The sequence below is a fragment of the Puntigrus tetrazona genome, chromosome 16, assembly GCF_018831695.1.
Source record: "Puntigrus tetrazona isolate hp1 chromosome 16, ASM1883169v1, whole genome shotgun sequence".
NCBI lineage: Eukaryota > Metazoa > Chordata > Actinopteri > Cypriniformes > Cyprinidae > Puntigrus > Puntigrus tetrazona.
The window spans coordinates 16,280,555-16,301,805 of NC_056714.1; the positions used below are offsets into that span (position 1 = coordinate 16,280,555).

A 21,251-nucleotide genomic window follows, 5' to 3' on the forward strand; every position below is an offset into this window, starting at 1 on the left:
TTTGTTGTTGATTTAATTTTGATGATTAGAGCTTAAAACTAATGAAAGTCAAAAATCATCTGAAATGTTTAACTTTACATGTAATAAATCTAGAATATATGAAAGTTTAACTTTTTAAAATAAGTTACCAAAATAAATAAACTTTTGCAAGATATTGCTTTTTTTTAGATGCACCTTTAAATCTATACATAAGCATTTGAAATGTAGTGAAACATGACGGCATGAAAAAGTTTCAAAGGCAGTTTTAATGTGACCTGCATATAACAATAATAATAATAATATTTAAAAAAAAATTGCGCTTCACATTGAAGAAATCTTAGTGCACACATATGTATAAAAATATGCATTTTTATTCATAGTAAATCAAGATTACTGCTATGCTGCACTTATTGACGCATTCATATGTAAAGCAAAGTACATACATTCACGTAACCATCAGCAACACCTTTAAGTACCTTTATGGCCGATTCACATCAAAGCCCATGTGGTTATAGGTTTAATCACAGTTTCTCAAGATTTTGGCAATGGTTTTTAAGGGTTACTTGACCTCATTGATCACTTCACCCCCATGTCGTTCCAAACCCGTTAAAGCTTCCGAGAGGCTTGGGAAAACCGAGAGGCTTGGGACTGTCCCATTGACTGCCAAACAATTATCACTGCATCACAGCATCGTCTGGACGCACTTAACGCATGCGGTTCTTTTAAACACAATGGAAAGATATGCTGTTTGTACAAATTAAAGCCTACAAGATGTATCTTTCCATTGAGTCTAACAACAGGATTTATCTTTCCATAACGTACGCTGATGGTCCGAGGAGGTGCTACGGTGATATTATGGTGCCAAATCTTTTAAGTCATTATTTTTTGTTTTCTTTCCTTAAAAAAAGTATTTTCATAGCTTCATAATATAGCAGTTAAACCACTGATGGCAGATGGAGCATTAAGACGACACCTTTCTTTTCTGCACCTTGACAGTGGCAATTGTTTGGCACTCAATGGGACGGTCACAAGCCTTGTTTCGAAGACAAAAGAAGCTTTTAAAGGTTTGGAATGACATAGGGGAAAGTGATTACAAATGACAAATTTTTCCTTTCGGGGTGAAATAACCCTTTCCTACAATTCCTACAATAATACTACAGTTAAATTTTTTCAACATCTACTAGATTATGCATTTCAAGCCACTAAACACTGAGTCATAAAACTTCATCAGACAGTGTACATGCGTACATGGTATTTTTGACAATAGCCGTGAACTCATTAGATAAACCTATCCTGACCTCTATAGGCATTGTACTTGGTCAGAGTCAGCTGCATATGTGTATCCTAATAAAACCTCAGAATATGAAAAGTATTTTTGACAATTACATTTTTTTGTGAACACGAATGCAATTAAAGATTTGTGTGTCATGCAAATTTGAATAATTAAAATCTGTAAAGTCTAAAACAATGGAAAAATCAAAACGATGCGAGTAAACACATTGTTTAAGGTGCAATTTCAATATCAAGACAGCAGAATTATTTTTTTCCCCTGTTTGTTTTCCTGTCATCCCTTTTGTATAAATATCAAAGCCTTTTATAATACATGACAGAATCACTCCAAATATATAGCAAAACACTTGGCAACACAAATATACATGACTGATCTGGAAAAACTTCATAACATCAGATTGAACAAATATTTGAAAGATGCATAAAAATGTTATCAATCAGTCAGTATGTTGTCCAAACACACACACACACACACATATACACACACCCACACTGAAAATATTCAAAACAACATCACTTAAAGGAATAATTCACCCAAAAACATTTATTAACCCATGTGCCATTCCATCTTAAAAAGGAAGTTAATGGTCACCAAAACTGTCTGGTTACTGTTATTCTTCAAAATATGTTCCGCAGAGCATGAGGTTGAATAAATTATAAAAAAACTTTTAATTAACCCACTAATCCTGTATGAATGCTAAATACAAATATGATAATTTGAAGAATTTTGCTTGCCAAAAAGTTCCTGTTAGCCATCATAGTATATCTTCCATACCATGGACATAACTGTATGCCAGCGACTGTCCAGTTCTTCTTTTAACAACCAAAATGATCAAAACGCAAGGTTTGGAACAACATTAGGGTGAATTATTAATGACTTCATATTTTGGCTGATCTATACCTTTAAGACAACATCTAACTGATATCAACTTACACCTCTTTCTTCACTGTTTACACTCACAGTGGAGATGTCTGACTGATCACTGCTGCGACTGGACGGCCGTGATTGGTTAACGGCACCGTGTGAAGGGGAGCCATATGTGACCGGCATGGGGAAACTGGGCAGTAAGATGATCTGTGTATCTGAGTAATATGGAGGTGTTTGAATACCAGTGGGATAGTAAATAGGGTAATCTGCGATTAGCATCCTTCTCTGGATATGAGAGAAAGTGGGCTTAATTTGGTCGTACCCAGATGGTAACAGATATGATGGAAAATTATGAAGTGCCATTCCGTAGCCTGCCATGTTGTCCACTGCTACATTATGGTGTGTCCGTGGCAATGTTTGCAGTGATTTTTCATTGCTGTTCAGCGGTGACTGACGTTCTAAAATGCTGTCCGCTGACTGACTTCGCGGTAAAACTGGAGTCACAGGAGAAAGTGACGCACTGTGTTGAAAAGTGGGAGTCATTCGGGGAGAATTGTTGGAACTGCCAGGTGACAGAGAGCCTAAACAGGAGAGCAAACGTTAATTGAAGACTTTAAATGAGGCGTTTAGAAATAAATTCAAGCAGTAATTTTAGAGAAATGCCTACCGTTACTGCTACTTTTCACAGTGCAACCGCGAGTGCCTCTCCCACGCAGCACATCAGATACCTTAAAACAAGACCACATATAATATATTCTTATTTAGATGAGTTACAGAAATTATGGTGATATACATGGGTGAATTATGAGGCTAATGGGGATTTTTTTATGAGCTGAGAGGCCTGGAGTGGACTAATTTTAGTCTTAGACATCACGCCCACAGAAAGTTAGCTAAACGTCTGATGCATATGGAACACAAAACTGGAAACACTTCAGAAGTTTCAGAGTCATCGTCGGATTGGTTGAATTGTATAACTGATAAGAGAACTTATTAGGATCAACTAAAGGCTGGATTTTTAAAAGTATGTGAAATATTTTAAGTTTGCGGCACAGAATCATTAAAATACGTCTGAGAGTTTTACACACGGTTCTGTTATTGTGAAGCCGTTTCCACGGCCCAACACGTGACACTAAAATGAAACGAACAAGTGGTTGGTTTTGTAGGTCAAGCGGCCTCGTGGGCGGGCCTTGACCAATGAAAGCTGACATGTATTCAGCCGTCAGGCTACACAAGACTAGGAGTGGACTGGCACAAGATATAAGGCTTTTATAATGTAATTTCTAATGTTTTATAATGACAAGTGAATAGAGTTTCAATGCTTGATGATGTGAAGATACTATACATGATATTTTCCAGATCAATAATAAGATACTATGATAAAGCTATAATATACAACGTAAGGCAAAAGTTTCTAAAAGTTATCATATACAATTATAATCAAATATAATTTTGTAATTCTGTTAAATAAAATTAAAATGCAGAGATTTTAAAGGGATATTTCTGTCATTTCTTATTTATCCTCATGTCACTTCAAAACTGTTAGACCTTTGTTCAACTTTGTAACACAAATTAAAATCTATTTCTGATGAAACACAGACGCATCCTGACCTTGAATAAATGGCAAGGGATGTTCAAGGCCTAGAAAGGCCGTGAAAACATCATTAAATTTGTTCATGTGACATCAGTTATTCAACTGTAATAGGTTTTGTGCTCAAAGAAAACATAAATTATTATTATTCAGCTTATTCTTTCACAAAAGTACCATGACACGTGCACATGCATTCCTCTGCTTTAAAACACGCCACTGTTTATGCAGGGTCAGAAAGCTCTCAGATTTTATAAAAAATATCTTCACTTTTGTTCTAAACAGGTTTGGAATGACATGAGGGTGAGTAGTGCCATTTTCATTTATTTCATTTTTGATTCCTTTAAAACAAACTGTGGAATGCAAAGTTGCAAAATAAATTTTATTTTCTACAAGACCAGGGGCTTTATACAACTATAATATATTTGTCCAGCTGGTAATTAAGATGCAGTACAACTAAACAAAAACAATTCTTAGAATCACCACTTGTAGGCAGTGTTTGCTTTTTATATAAGCTGCTGAATCTATTGACTATTATAATGAATGAAAGAAATAACCTTACTGTAAAGAACTGAATCACTAAGCAAAACAAATTGATATACGGTATGTTTCCAAACACACTAACGTCATTCTTTAATTTCTTACCTTTTTGTCTTTTGCAACCATTATGGCAGTGTCGTTGTGGTTGTTTTTCAAACTACTGTCGGCTCCACTTTTCAGCAAGACCCTGACAATCTCTATATGACCTCTGCCACAGGCGCTGTGTAATGCTGTGTTCCCGCTGTAAGACTGTGTATTCACATCGCACCCACTCTGAAAGACACAGAACACAGGAAAAGACACTATGGACGTTAATAACTCGCTGAAAAAACTTTATTAATAGATTTCAGGCTTATTTGTTCACGTCCTTACCAAAAGAAAAGTACAAGGTATAATGAAAGGAACAGATGACAAAAATGATCACTCGTTGCTTTTGACGTGTGAAGTGTGAAAAAGGTCAACAGAAAAAAAAACATACACAAATATATACACATGCACACACACCTCGATCAGAAAGATAACCATGTCAGTAAAGTTGTTTTCTACAGCGTGAACCAGTGGACTTCGACCGCTCTTATTATCCTGTGATCAAAAAGTAAAAAGAGACACAATAAACAAATAGTGCGTGCGGTGATCATAATACATAACTCAATGCACAGAAAGGAACTCATGCATGAGAAAAATGTAACATCATATCAGAAAACACAGAATGTAACGGAAACGATGACAAACTCACTGACCCCAGCGTTGATTTCAGCTCCGTTCTCCAATAAAATTTTTGCCAACTTTTTGTTTCCATTCTGCACAGCCAGGTGAAGGGGCGTCAGACCTTAAATAACACATTAAAATTGCATTTTAATGATCCAATGAAACAAGTTTGGGCATGTTTCAGTGGGTGAAATACAAAACAACACATAATACACCCCCTTACTGTGTTTCTAGGGACTTTTTGAATTGTGACAGCAACAGGAAATGTCTCATGTTACATTTCTTATGCATGAATGAAGCCAATACTAACTGTAAGGGCTGTTAAAAAAATTCTGATCTAAGAATAAAAATTAAAATAAAATAGAAAATAAAACTGTTTGTGCTGTTTAGTTCTGCATAATTAATTGAAAGTAATTTACCTTTTGTAGTAAAGAGGTTTTTGGAGTACTATACTGTTGCAAGAGGGAATTATTGTGTAATAATACACAAATAAAGCTAGATGGCGATATACTTCCCTTCTTACCCTACAAAAATATTCCAAAACATAATCACATGTTCATGGAAGAAAATGCATGACAAGCAGCTCTTTTTCTTTCTAGTGCCCCCAGTGGAATAAAGCAAAAAGGTATAGTCGTGTATTATTTTTAGAAGTGTTGCATAATGACACAGACAAGAGAAATTTTAATTTTTTTAAGTTATGTACTTTTTCGTTTTGCTGTACTAAACAGGAACATAATCAAGCTAGGTTTATTGTTAGTGCATCCATCTGAAATAACATTTTTATCTGAGACATTTTACAAAAATGGACAAAAAAATGCATACACTCATGTACATCCAGGTCCAGCACTTACCCTCATAGTTCCTGATCTCCAGATGGGGCGAAGGGTTTTGCGGGTAGTGTCTGAGGATGACAGACAGGCAGTCCACCTCTCTGTGCTCACAGCACAAGTGCAGCGCCGTCTGTCCATTACGGTCCAAAGCTCCAGGGTCAGCCCCTGCATCCAGCAGAACTTTCACCAAAATCAGCTGATGAGTAATTACAGCCAAGTGCAACGGTGTCTGAGAGAGTGAGAAAAGAGGAAGATATAGAGAAATCCACAGTATATTTAAGGCCCAATTATTTTTTAGACTGTATAATTAAAAGTGTCAATATTTAAGCAGTGTATTTCAAAATGCTGTCTGATAAGGTGTTTAGGTGTATTTGAGCTAAGAGGCTGAGTCACATCCTGGTGTGGATTCCTGTAACCGTAGGTTCTAACCTGGAACTTGTTTAACAGGTTAAAGGTCAGTTCCATAGATCTGATAATAATGAAATAAACAGGGTTAACGCCCCTTTATAAATAGCCCTGTGGTGACTTATCCAACATATGCAAACCTACATAATCAAGGCCATAAACATGACTTGAACACTGGTGAATTAAATATTAAATAAATATTTTAAAGGGATTTTTTAAGGAATATTTAATTTAGAATATGCACAGATTGACTGAATGATATGCCAAAAACAGATTTGTTAATGTTTGTTGTCACGTAAATGACTGTCTATGTTTTTAATTTAAAACTGAAATTTAACAAAAAAAAGTTACTTTGCATCACTGAATATTACTGTTGGTCATTTAAGGTTTCTTTTACAAAACTATGGCCACTATCATTACAATTTCTGTTATACAGCTACGTGCATTATAAACTGGTTAAAGCAGATACATAATTCATTCAAATTCATACAAAAATATTAACATTTATATAATATAAATTGACAACCCTCTATGTCAGGGGTGTCAAACTCAATTTCTGGAGGGCCGGAGCCCTGCAGAGTTTAGATGCAACCCTAATTAAACACACCTGATCCAGCTAATCAAGTACTTCAAGCTTTCATAGTATATGTGTTTTAGCAGGGTTGAATCTAAACTCTGCAGGGCTCCGGCCCAATAGGAATTGAGTTTGACAGCCCTGCTCTATGTTCTATTGGGAATAAAACAATGGCTCGTCATTTGAAAGTCTTTTAGTTTTCATTTTATTCAAACTGAAAAAAACATTTCTGGAATTCGGGTTGTAACATATAATTTAGACACATAACCATAAGTTCGCGTATCTGCTTTATGAGGAAACAGCTTTTTCATCTTGGTCAAAACAATCATGCTATTTTAGTTATTTAATTATTTTAGTTTCCTTGATCTGAGGTAAAATCATAGATTGAAATAACTAAGTCTAACCAACAAGAAGTGAGTCAGAGTGACAACAGTATAATTTCTTCAAAGCTCTTTCATTTACAGAGGGAAAGGAAGTAAAAATACAGTTCTATATTAGTCACAGCACCTGACAAGGTAAATTTTCAATCAAGATACACTAAAATCACACTGGATATTAACATTTTTGCTAATATAGGAAACTAATACTGCACACTACCTCAAACAATCTATCAGAGATGTGTTCTGTTGACAGAAAAAGATTGAAAGATAGGTTTGTGGTTAATGATACCCGCCAAAGATTATGATCAGCTCAGATATGCTAGCAGGTAAAGTTGGCTCCAAGTAAAAACACAGAGGGGGCTGGTTTGACATTAGAGGGAGGATGTTCCAGTAAGGCACAGTAGAAAAAAAAAAAGTACAGCGAGAATGAAAACAGAAATTCCTCTGGTGTCACAATGCCTTTGGCCCTCCCTTCCTATGAAAACATAGCTCCTATTTCCCTGAATCCTGTCTGACTCACCAAGCATCACACACTTGCTGATGTGTTTATCTGCTTGAAGACATGTTACCACACACATAAAATTTGATGGGTTTTTACTTTGTCCTCAGATCAACTGTATCACTACAATTCTAACTAAGGAACGGTGACATCCTCTTTAGGCAAGCCCTGAAACAGGAAATTGTAAAAGAAAGCACACCACATTACACTGAGAAGAGAAATTCTAGCGTAAGAGTGCCTCTCTCATTTTACAGTTCCAACGAACCTGCATTAACTGTCCAAAAGGCAACCAATGAATGTTTTTAAAGAGAAACTGTAAGCGCTTGGAAGAGCATAGGTAAAAGAAAAAGGATGGAGCAGAGAAACACAGAAAAGGAAAGGAGGAGCCGGAAATGATTAAGCAAAGGGAGCGATGAAGGGAAGAGATGGATCAGAGAGGGAAAATCCCTTTCCTCTCCCCTGCAGTGTGTCCTCAGATTCACATTCCTGAGAGTAAACACAGAAAAAAAGAATGAAAAAAGGGGAATGTTGGACGAATAAAGAAAGCAATTGAGGGGGAGACTCATGACACAAATGCATGAGCCAAAAACACACTGTAATGAACTGAAACTAAAGTCTGCATGATTTAGCTCAGATGACTGGGCTGAAACAAAAACTCAAGTACAAGAAAAGACAGGAAAAATAAAAAGTGTACTCGATGCATGCATCAAAAACATGCATGAGTGGTTGCTTTTGTACATTATGTCACACAATGCATGTGAAGGACATTTAATGCAAAATAAAGTATATTTTGTACTGTCCATGAAGAATTGCTTCCGTCATGAAATGTAGGTACTGCATGCCACGAAGGAAACTAGATCTAAATTGAATCTAGTTTAAAAAGGTTTGGAAGGACATGAGGGCGAGTAATTAATGACAGAATTTTACTTTTGGCGTGAACTATACTTTTAAGCCTTGCCTAAACAAGCTAGTGCTCAATTGGTTTTGGGCTTATCAGCCATCTGCTTCTCTAGCCTGGACATAAAGCCTGGTTCCCTAGCCTGACCTCTAAAACCAATCAATGGATCAGACTGAGAGCCCAGCTAAGACCAGACATTCAAGGCTGGTTTTTGGTTGCTTAGTTATTGTTTACCCAGATCTAAAATGTGAGTTTCAAAAAATAATCTTCTAGTTCCTGCAGCCTGACCATCTGACAAGTGCCCAAAACCCTCTAAAAATGGCCAATGCAGACCAGCTAAGACCAACAAGCCAGTTTATGCTGGCTTTAGTTGTTTTTGTCTAACAAGGTAGCTATTTAGCCACTGACTAACATTCACATAAAATGACTTAGGCAAGCTGATAATGCATGTTTTTGTATATTAAAAAGATAAGCCTTTTGCAAAGCGGCAGAAAAGTGTGTGTGTGAGAGAGAGAGAGAGCAAGGGAAAGTCCCTTTTAATACCCTGCAAACCTCAACACAAGGTATGTTGAGAAACAACTCAACTCAGGGTGTGAGGTGGGTCATGTGACTTCTCGGAATGAGGATACTTAAGTTTAGATGCATGCAGCAGCCGCTTTAATTGTGTTTGCACATACACTCCTGTATACTAGTGTAAAAACATACACTTCTGTAAACTGAGTTTACTTTTAGCCATGCAAACAACTCGTCTTGCTTGGCTGATAATAGACAACACCTATCATAAAAACTATTTGTCATGCACACACACACACTGCATGCTTTTTCTAACATGCATTTCAAAATGTCAGTGCTAGTGTTGGTCAGGACAGATGTGGGAGGACAATCATGTTTTACAAAAAAAGGCTGTTTCTATAACGGTAGTAATAATAATAACTGTAGTAACACTTTTCTTGGCAACGTAACAGTCAGCTGTGTGTCTACGTTGCCGTTATAATATTGCATCATTTACTTTATTTACTTGCTAATGTTGTCTTTGGAAAAAAAAACAGTAATTTTCAAGCAATGCTGCAACAAAAGTCACTCAAAAACTCCATCTAAGCTTCAAAGACATACTAATATGCAGTTCACATTTCTGGGGAAATAAGAATTGAACACAGGATATAACAAAGTTAACCTCAACAATCTGACAGAAACAAGTTTCAGACCGTGGCTAAGACATGCGCGCAGATTCTGGTAACTGCTGCCTGCCTGTGAATGTACAAGCGTTCGTGTTTGTGTGTGTGAAAGAGTGCGTCTGTACGTCAAGTGAAACCTAAACATGAATTTGAGGTGATTTTTGAGGTCTGACTAGACATGCAATGGCGGTAATTGATAATGCGGTTGGTGGAAGTATGGGTTAACACAACCAGAAAAGGAGAAGAACAGGATGTAAAAGCCTGGGAACAGTCCGACAGGTCTGCGTGCTTATTTTTTTGCTGCTGACACACGAGAGAAAGACGAGTGAAGATGGCAGAGGACACAGGTTGCGTGTGTTGTGGTGGGTCATGTGGTTAGGGCAAAAGTGGGCAGTACTTCTAAAAGTGCAAAAATAAACACAAACTGTTCGGTGGCATTGCCTGAGAACAACTGTGCCCTATAGGAGTAAATGTTCTTCTTCTGCTCAAACCTTAGCTGAAGGCATCATGTGACAGTTAAACTGTACTAATCATATTTGTGGAAATTACAGTTAGCCAACATATGCCCCACAGGGACAAGAATTCAGGTTTAACTAGCCTGCTGTTCTTGGTACATTAGTACATTAAATCCTCTAATCCAACAATCACTAACATTGATTCTCTTTAGTCCTGATATACCTGGCTGCACAGACCAAAGAAGATCAGCGCAAGTATTTGACAAATTTAATAATAATACACTTACATTTGCATATTCAGAATTAGTAAGCTGCCCTGTAGTATCAAAATGAGAACAGGCTTGTCTAAGCCAATTGCTCAGTGCAAATAAAGAGAAATAATGGGAACCTGGTATTTGTATGTTCTTTTTTATGTGAATAAGTTCTTTAAAAAACATTTATTATTTTCAGGGGTTCGAGGGGGGATGGCGTTTCGTTTCCATCTGTTTAGGCTTATTTAAAAAAATTCTATTCGAGATAACGCAGACAACGTGATTAATATTCATGAATCCAGCAGCTCACGAAAGGTCCCATATTGTAAAATCAGAAATGTTATGTTTTTTTTTTATAATAAGTGAGGTCTAGTGGCTGTGTAACTACCATATAAGTTTCAAAACGTTCGGTCCACAGTAAAATGCACACAGCCTTCATAAAGTAGCTGTGATTTTTCAAGGGCCGCTGTGTTTTCTGTAAAAATGTGATGTCAGATCTACTCAGTCACCGCCCAGCGTCCATGACATTGCTGAGCAACAACTACACAGAAACAACTTTAACAGACGAAACCAGACAGGCCAAACTCTCACTTAAAGGATATGACAGGAATGAGGTGAATCACATCTCTCAAGTATAGTAAAGAGTCGTGATGAAGATGTATGCATTTTAGCTTCAGCAGGCAACTGTTTTTACAGCTACGTTATTATTCCAGCTACACCTAGTCACTAGTCCAGCTAATCCCAACAATGCACATACACATGATTATATTTGAAATAACCAATGAAATCTGACAACAACTGTGCAATAATTGTTGTTTTGTTTATTTAAATAGCATTATAAAAATGAACTGAACTTCTAACTGTTGTCTATTTTGCTCTATTTCGTCAACAAAAGTTAAGAAACAAATTCACAGCTGAGCCGGTGCTCATCTAGTCTTTCATAAAGAGAGTCCACTTAGATTCATAAAGAGAGTCACTTGCTTCATTACTTAATGAATCAGCCATTTAAACGAATCGATTGAATTGATGAGTGACAATGAAAGACAGTGAATTACTTCCACCTACTGGTGGTTTCAGTTTCATTTTTAAAGCATAAATTCGGGCATTTTAATAATTGTAAATCATTTAAATGTTTTATATTAAAAAGTTGCATACAGTTGTTATTAAGAGATGCATTAATGCCATCTCTGACTCAAAAATATTGCAAATATTCCTTAATGCCACATATGTCCTCTTTGTGCCTTGCAAAGACAATGACATGAATTTAATAAAGTTAGTTTTTTATGATTATTTATATTCTTAGTTTGCTAAGTCCTTAAGAATGTAATATAAAACTAACTGCAAACGTTTTTGCAAAATGCAAACTATTAAGTATAATCTACAACTCATCTGTTACTGTACCTGTAAAAGAAGTGTTTTTAGCTAAACAGGCCAGTTAGAGACACTAATCATTCTCATTTTTTATTAAATTATTCATTAATTTTACTAATCAATCTTTCTTTTTTTTTCTTTATTTATTAAACACAGGAGGCCATTAATGATGCTTACACTGTAAAGCGCTAATTCACACACACCGTATCTTTAATTTGGCCAGAATGGAAGATTTGTATATACAAGCAGGTTTAGAGACAATCATTTAAGAAAATAATTTAGATTATGCAATGTTTTATATTTAAATAAGTTGAAAGTATTTGCCACTATCATAGGTTTTTGCCTCTATCATCAGTTTTTTATTTGTGTTTTAAAATGTTTCCTTATTCTTTTATATATTTTAATATGTGCAAACCAGCATAAGCATGTTGTTTGAATTTTTTCATAAATATTGTGTTACACTGAATGACAATGAAAATTATTTCAACAAATTTTGATATTTTATTCTCCAAAAACCTTACTAGTAGACAATTTACTTGCATTTAAAGAAAGTGCTTTCTATAAACATAAAATCACTTTTGTGAATTTCTTTGCGGACCTCTGAACGTCATTGACTTTATTGTATATATTTTCCCCAGTCGAAATCAACTGAACTCATCTAGATTAATAAATGCTGCAAAACTATCATTCAGAGTTTGGTTGTGTGTGTGTGTGTGTTTGTATACACCTTACCTGTCTTAGGTTATTGAAAATGTCCAGGTCTTTGTGGGCCCGTCGATATATTTCAATAAGCCATCTGACCAGTTGGCAGTTCTCTTTGACCACGGCAATGTGAAGAGGTCTACAAATACAAACCCATGCATTATTCACCTAAAAACAACAGCATGCATACTGCTGTATATGCATTAACATTAAACCACACACACACACACAAAAACTATCCACATTATAGTGATGCTTTTGTTTTATTAATACAGAGATAACCATCTTTTTTAGTGGCCTGCACAAGTCAGCCAATGAGTTCAAAAGTTTGAATGAATAACCCTTCACCTGACAATCATGCATGACTCATCTTGTACACAGTGGCTCTAAATGCAACCGGTGCTGGTGAATACAGGGAAATGCTTATCTCCCTATCGTTTCACAGAAAGCCTCTCTGAGGTGAGAGTGTAGAAGTCAAAGTTTGGGAACAGGAAGAAAACATCGTATGAGAAAGAGAGAGGGACTCTTCATGAAATGTTTTAAATGGTGTTTTTTTTTTTCTAAATCTGCTTCCAGTAACAGCTACTTTGGTTTGAAGTCACTTCCTGCCCTCGGGGACAATGGCACCGTTCTTTCTGTTTTGAATACTAATTATCATTATATTTACAGTTGCATTAGGGGCTTTCTGTGCTTTTCAGAGTCTTCTAGCAGAACTTCCCATGAAACTCTGAGAAAATTACAAAGAAGAACCTTGCACAGACTTGAAACATAAGCAAAATGTATTTGCAACCTATTATAAGAGTCCAACGAGCTCTATTTTCTTAGCCATTGATCGGTGTAACATGCAAAACAGCACTGAAACAAGGTCAAGGCCATTTGTGAATACTCAGAAGTCAACATGATGGAAAGTAATATCATTTTAAAACACTTTTAGCAGGACTAAAAATCAAGCAAGCGCTGCTATCAGTGCAGAGATCAGTGTAGGATTATTCATATCTTGGATTGCGAACCATAAAACATCAGTTCTTGGGAATGTAGCAAGAGTGTTAATAGGCCTGATAGGAAGTCATACTGCAGCAGCAGGAAAAATAAAAGGCGGAGAGAGAAAAAGGGAACAGAGAAGAACAGGGACTCATTGTTTATATTGTCTTTTGAGTCACTGTGGAATGAAACAAGCCGGAACGCAGACAGTGGGAGAGCAAATGATTTGAATTATGATGCTGATTCATATTCCTATTGATATAAAATGTAAATAATGTCCTACAAAGGGACGTTGCTTCATGTGGGTTATTCCACTGTGGCCAGATTTTGCTAATAAAACAGAGAGAATTAAATCAAATGCACATAAGCACAAATCTCTATATAAAACGTGTAGGAACAGGTGATAAGAACCTGACATGTGAAAAAATACATCATGCAACCTGATTCCTGAAATACAACTTTCTGTTTGGAACAACGGTCACCAGAAAATCACATTCCTTTATAAAGCGTTTAACTAAAAGAGGAAGAGAAGAGCCATTTAGTCAAAATGAATGCAAGCTGACTCAGGCTATGACCTGCCTCAGTGAACTGCCAAATCACAGCTTCTCTGTTTCTTGGTTTGGATAAGAAAGCAGAAGAGTTCATTAGTAGCTTAATTCTTTCTTTATTTGTCTCCTTTCCTGTAAGTGAGCTCAGCGTCACTGTAATTAAAGAAATCTCATTCTTTTTTTTTTATTTCCTGCCATCAGATCTATGGGTTCACATGCTGTGTCTTTATCAGGTCTGAGGACTGTATTTTCAAAGAAGGCCACATGAAAGACATAGAACATTCTCTCTTTGCAACAAAACAAAACTAAAACGATATAACAAATCTCTGCATATTGCAGTTTCAGTATAGGTTCTGCAATATGTGATGGGGCCTATACTGCCAAAGACAGATAGGATTTCTTGATTTTATTTATTTATTTTTTAGTATATCAATATTTAAGAATTTAAAACCCTAAAAACAGAGCTTCACACAACAAAACAAATCTCTGGCTATCGCAGTTTCAGTAAGTGCTGTGTATTTGCAGGGGCCTTTAGGGTTGGCAGTTAAAAAAGGTCAGATATTGCAATTGTCTTTTCAACTGAATAAAGCCATTATTTCTGTTATCTTCACGCACAAATAGTATTCTTATAGCTTACAGATTAATGCGAGAATTTTCTGACCCAATTTGGTGTATGTGGTTATTTGATTAAAGCTTATGAAGGTAACTTTATTTAGAAAAAAAATTGCACGGATAATTAATTTATAATAAGTACACTGCCAAAAACACCCATTTAAGAGCAGTTTTGATTTCATTTTGACTTTAAAAAGGGAGTTTGCAGTTATGCAGGTGATCTATCATTTATTTCTTAATCTTGAACTTTCTTGAACTTGAATAAACAGACCCATCACAAGTACATCAAAAGAAAATGCATAACTAAATTAAAATGCTCATGTAAACTTACTGGCCATTTATGATATACTCCCATCACATATCTGTCAGTATGTGATGATCACTGGCTTTGCTGTCACTTACTATACTGCAGGTCAGAATTTAGTTTCTCTCTCTCTTTCTTTTCGATAGATGAAACTCTCTGGGTTCCTGGAAGTGACTGAGAGTTAGTTAGACCGCAGCCCCAGATAAGACTGACGTAGAAACCTGAACATCATCAGAAGGAGATGAAGGGCTCATGGCGGGGCAGTGGCGCATGTGTGGCATCCTGTACAGCCCAGAAACACAAACCTCTAACATCCCCTGAAGCAAACAGGCCTGCTTCTATTGCAGCAAACAAATTTAGAGGCTGAGGCAAGACATAAACAGCCTGAACCAAAAACATGACATGTAACCACTCATATATAAAAACTCTGACAGTAACAGAAGAGACTATAATAACCCGACAAGCCATGACACAGCCATCACATATAACCTAAAAAGGTTTAACCATTACCAAAGTGATTCATAATGCGTTTAATACATGCCCAGAGAAACAACTCCATGACTTCGCCATCCACAATGCACTACTCCTTGAGCAAAAGTAATATGTGACTTTTCTTGCGCTAACCTCAAAAGAATTGCTTTAGTCAATATAATGAAAGTCTCTGGGGTCCAAAACATGTTCTTTTGTGTTCTACAGAATCAAGAAAGTCAATTTGAGGTAATGATGTAAATGATGACAGAATTTTTATTTTCAGGTGAACTATACTTTTAAAGCATGAATGACGTGTCATGCAACCTTATGGTGCTTCGTATAAGTATGCAAGCTATGAAAGAGGAGGAAGGAAGAAAAAGTAGGTATGAAGAGCAGAAGAGGCACAAGTATGGGAGCTTACAGTACAGAGCAAAAAAAAAAAAAAAAAAAAAAAGACTGATAAGCAACAGAGAAAAAGCGGTAAAGGAGGAAGTAAAGAGCGGATGTTTGGGTTTTTGAGCCCATTCATTTTAAACACACAAAGCAGTGAAAAAAAGATGAAAGAGAGAGCGAGAGAGAGAGAATAACACCTGAAAAAACCGCAGTCACACAGCAGACTCGCACTCACATCAGGCTTTCCCGAAAATGAGGGTCTGTGAAGTACTGAGAAGAAAACAAGGTGAGAGCACAAGACACTCATTGACGTAAGAGAGCGCAGAAAGGGGGGTGGGGGGGTGCTAGGTGGGGATGCAGTGGGTGAGAAAAATAAAGATAGAGAACCTTGTTTTTCTGTTTGTTTAATATGCATTGATTGAATAACACGATTGACAGATGTACACTGAACAATAGGCAGAAACCAGGAAATAGGGATCTACTGGAAACCAAAAGTTTGCTAACAAAAAATCTGCAGCGTATCAGTTCAGGGAAGAAATGTGGTTAAGAATGTGGTTAAAAAAAATATCTAACCAAAAAAAGGTAAATAAAAAAACCAACAACACAGCAACAGAAGTAAACATTTTAACCATAACAGTACACCTCATCGTTTGCATGTTATTTTAAACTTACGCAAGAATTTCTTTCTGCTGTGGATCATAAAAGAAGAAATTCTAAAGAATTGTACTGGCTGCTCTTTTCCAAGCAATTACAATGACAAGCTAAAGCTCAACAAAAGCGGTTATTATGACTTGTTTGCCTTATTGCATATTATTATTAAATCTGAAAGTGCACTGTGTATAAAGTCATTGTCTCTCAAAAGAGAGAGTCGATTCCGAATAATTGAAATGAGTCTTTTTTTTAAAATGAGTCTCAAGCTGTTTCGTGTTGGCATCAAAATGAAACATTAGCATATTCCCTGCCCACTCCTTGTTTTTTTCTCATTGATCTGAATGAAAATGCTAACACTAGATGTCACTTTTGGAGCATTAAAAGCTTTTTTAAACCACCTTTTGTTTGGGACTCCCAAAACCAAACGTGAACATTTCAGAACCCATAACAGGGGGAACTTTAATAATTGAATAAAAGTCTGAAGGCGCAGACACCTTTTAAATTTTTGTACAGCAAATTTTTCACAGGGGAATCCAGTCATTTCAATGCAATCTGGAATTTAGTTTGGGGCTAAAAGATTTCCCCACGCAGATTTTGCAATGTGTACAAGTTCGGATTTGCCACACTGACCAACAAAATGCTGCTTTGTTTGAAAGTGACTTCTGTGTAAGCAAAAGACAATAGAAATTTTGCAGGTCTGGAATGAGGGTGAGTAAATGATGGTACAGCTAGCACTTTTGGGCGGATTATCCCTTTATGAGTCTATGCGGGATGAGACAAATATCTGGTTAGTGAAAATGTTAACTGAAAAAAAAGCGCTCCACATATTTTATTTCTCAAAATTGGAATTGGCATCATTTGCTTACTAAGCATAATATGCGTACAGTGCTGTTTTTCACTGCTGCTGACTAAATCTTGATATCAATATTGCGTGACACCAGGTGTTATTTTTGGAGTTTCGCTCACATGAGAAATGATATTTTCACACTGACTATAGGTTCAGATATTACAGTAACGCAGTACATGTGTTTGTGTCAGTGCCAAAGCCAAAGGGAGCCAAAATGTTCATTTCTGGCAACCCCATAACCAGCCACACTCATAAAACCTACCCTGACAGCACATGAAATAGTGAAAACCAGTTTCTCTCAAGTTACTCTTACTCATACCCACACAACATACCCTCCTCCAGAATAATCTCCCTTTCTCACTCTCACAAAGCACAGAGAATCTCTTTCTTCAGTGAGGATCATCAGATATAATGATTTTGGGGGTCTTTTTGAAGAGGAAGTTGAAATTGCGTTGGGTAACACGGGTCACGGTGACTCTGTATTTGACTTGTGTGATTCAGCCAGTAATACAATAAACCTAAGGCACGTCTACATATTTTTAAGCATACTGTACCTCAGACTTCTGATTTTTTTTTTTGTGTTCTTGGTGACTAAGCAAGAGTCAGAGTGACATATCTAGGATAATCTGGAATTTCCAAAAATGAAAACAAAAAGTACACGTCCACTCTACTAAAACTCATCATTTACCTATTACCTTAATAAACCCAAGTGGAGTTTGGCAATAAATGTGACCATTTAAATATACAGTGCATATTATAAAGTAGGGTTCGATTTAATTCTCAGCATGTTGAAATGCATTATGCACAATTCTGTGGCGCGTTTCACCATAATCGATTGTTGAACTACTCCATGCCATGAAACGACTTCTTAAAATGGTAAAAGACTCACGTGTCACCGTCTTCATCTTGACGTGTTGCCTCAACAATATCTGCCAGCAGCTGATCTGTGCTCTCCAACGGAGGAGGCTGCCGAGACCACTGGAAATGCGAACAAGCTCCTACAACGAAGGAGAAAAAATATTAGTATGACACAAACTAAATTAAATATGCCTACCAAACCACAAACCAACAGTTGTGGACTCCACAAATGTAAATGGCCTGAAAAAAAGAACTTTGTCCTATATAGAAAGTAGTTTCTTGCATTGCCACTTCCTTACATCTTACCAACTAGAAGAAGTAGCAGCTATGACAGGATATGTTTGCTGGTATGCTTGGGCTCAATTTTGTATAGTTGCATTTTTGGTGTGGATTATGTTTATGGAAGCCAAGAAAACTTCAAACTAAAGTTCTCCATGGCGCGTTATCTGTTGGCCGCAGCTAAGAGTTGGGAATATGGAGATTATGTATGTTATATTATCTGTATAAAGGAGACCGGGGAGTGGTATAATGCCAAGTCTGTCAATTCAATCATTTAGAAATGTGCTATGTAGAGGTTATCACACGGCCAGCTAGTGACCAACCGATCTAGCTTTTCATTTGAGCTGTGAAGTTGTGTTTAAATGACAAAATCTGAATCGTTACCTTGTAGCCTACTTGACTCTCAAACGTTTAGATAGCCAATATGCTGTTTTGGTTGCATAGTGCAAAAAAAAAAAATAGAGAAACATCACGTATTACAACACTCCCCGGTTTCACCTACGTGTTAACCCACTGACACGTTTTGCACGCTGCTGAACCAAACATCCTGCTGATCAGCTCAATGGTTTCGCGTTGACTGTTGCTCGCTGACTGGACTGACCATGACTGCGCAATCATATGGTAGACGCACGCGCTCTACGCAAACGGACACACACGCTTTCACAATGACATAACAAACTAAATTTCGCAAAGACATCCATCCAAGTTTGCACTTAAAATCTAAAAGTGAGCGATCATTCAAAATAAACACGTCCGTAAACTTACGATATGGCGGTAAGTGCGGCGCGAAGTCATTAACGCTTGGGTTATCTCCAAATGTGCTAAATATCCGCTTTGGATCTGCGTCCGTTTGAGTCCTCTTCAACACTTTTGGAGCCACGCTAGGCGGATCTTTCCTCGGACCGCTGTGGTGATGATCCACGTCCAGTGGGAAAGGACGTTTTCTTGGCGGAAGATTGGAAAATGAGGAATCTGTAGGTTTTCCTGCAGGGTTCGTCGCGTTAGGGGTTGTGGGTCGGGTGTGTTTGGGACCCTCGCGCGTCCTGTTACCCCCGTCACCCGCAGCGTCTGTTTGAATAGTCTGCGAAACCGATCCACCACAACAGTCCTGATGTTGAGAAGGAAGAATTTCGTGTCCATTGCTGCACTTGTGCGCCGCTTCCACCTGTCTTTCTGGAGAAGGTCCTGGGTGACCCCGGTCTCCCGTCTGCGCGCAGCTCCCACGCTCTTTGGGTTTGTTGGTAAGATCCAGTGGCAGAGATCGCGCAGTGTGATTGCTGCCACTCATGGTCATTTTCCTCAGGTAGGCGACGTATGGGTTCTAGACGAATGCTTTTATCATCAACATCATGTAAATCTGAATCTCTGCTCGGTTCCAAGATGACTATCACCTCAGTCTGCCTAAATTAAACAGCATACTTACATATGCTTTGCTCGAGATGTTTAAGCACAGCTCACTAAAGCACTTAATTTCATAGCCTTCTCGTATGCACCAAGTTTTCTATTAAAATAAACAGTTAAAAACACTCGAATAAAAAAAAAACATCAAAGTTACACATGTAATTATAATAATTACGTGTTAGGGCAATGACAATATGTCATGTGCATATCTAATATCATCATTATTCTTCTTCTTTTATTCACGCTCTGCAGTTATGTCGATAACCCCTGCGCTGTTCTGTCTCTATATCTGAAGTAAATTCACAGAGTCTCCCTCTCTCATTCACTCAAATTAGGAAGTAGGTGGGTAGAAGCTGAGGGGTTTTCCCTTTCAGCTATAACTGAATCGATCGCAAGCTACACGTACGAGACACGGTTCAAAACGCGACGCTCAAGCACTTTGCAGTTCAAGTGAAAAACCTAAGCATTCGTTTAGCAGGCTTGTTCGCACTTTGCGATTCGTAACACTTTATTCGTCGTACAAGTTCAACGTTTCGTTTTGGGTGGTTGTTGTTGGACGGGAACATGGAATCGGTTTCGGTTTAGTTACTCGATGTTTGTCGTGCTCGAATCTCTCTTCTAAATCTTTCCTATGTATGTTGGCGTTTGCGTTTTTTTTCGTATCTCGAAGCGGGTTAAAGTGTCGCGAGCGTTTGTTGAACAGGTGCGCAATTTTGTTTTTCTTTTCGGCGTATTTTTTTTAATTTTTTTAATGTTCACTCTGGTGCCTGCTAGGAAGCGGGCTGGATCTCCGGCGGGGATCTCCCTCAGCTGTTGTCGGGAAGCCTGCCAGGCTCAGCCTTGTCTTCCTGTATTCGACCGCATTCACATCGGACAGCGGATCATTAGTGACTGTTTGAACTGATAAAATATGGTCCCTTTTTACATTAAAGATTAGATGGGTGACTCAAACTGATAACAACAACAAATATCTGACTTTCGTGTGCTATCTCAGCATCTTATCTGGAAAGCACCCCATTTTGATCAGATCCCTGAAAGATAGGCCTAGCCCAGATAATCGTCTTTGGTTCCTAGAACGTTCAGAAAAAAAAAAAAACGTTCAGGTGTTTGGTTTCAAAATAGAACCTAAAGAGAACAGTCCTAGAATGATTGGAATGAAAATAACCAATAATAATAATAAAAATGGAAATAAATGCTAATGACTTGGTAATGTTTTGTGTGTGTTGGGAGTTTGATCCCATTATAATCTATCTATGCCAATGCACAAAAATCTTAAAAAAAAAAAAATGTATCAGATTATGTGCAAATACAAACGTTCGTCATACCCTGCTCTTTCCACTTACACCCCACTAGCATTAGTTCCTCCTCGCACCAGGGGTTTGGAGTTACCTGGGCC

General features: G+C 37.3%; 1 protein-coding gene across 1 annotated transcript; it reads right to left on the minus strand.

The window, feature by feature from the left end:
• Positions 1 to 332: 332 nt before the first annotated feature.
• On the minus strand, positions 333 to 21,228 carry bcl3 (BCL3 transcription coactivator). The gene is made up of 9 exons (XM_043260864.1): positions 19,220 to 21,228; positions 18,207 to 18,315; positions 12,541 to 12,649; positions 5,822 to 6,029; positions 5,003 to 5,091; positions 4,767 to 4,844; positions 4,368 to 4,535; positions 2,805 to 2,865; positions 333 to 2,718 (listed from the first exon to the last, which is right to left on the minus strand). Exons 1-9 carry the CDS (start codon positions 19,746 to 19,748, stop codon positions 2,195 to 2,197), a joined length of 1,875 nt encoding a protein of 624 aa, XP_043116799.1. The 5' UTR covers positions 19,749 to 21,228; the 3' UTR covers positions 333 to 2,194.
• Between the last annotated feature and the right edge of the window lie 23 nt (positions 21,229 to 21,251).

Coding starts and splice junctions, on each gene's coding strand:
- bcl3 (XM_043260864.1), bottom strand. CDS start 19,748: ATGACCATGAGTGGCAGCAATCACACTGCGCGATCTCTGCCACTGGAT. Junction 6,030..12,540: donor TTTTCAATAACCTAAGACAG/GTAAGGTGTATA, acceptor TCACTCTCTCAG/ACACCGTTGCACTTGGCTGT. Junction 2,866..4,367: donor TGGTTGCAAAAGACAAAAAG/GTAAGAAATTAA, acceptor TCTTGTTTTAAG/GTATCTGATGTGCTGCGTGG.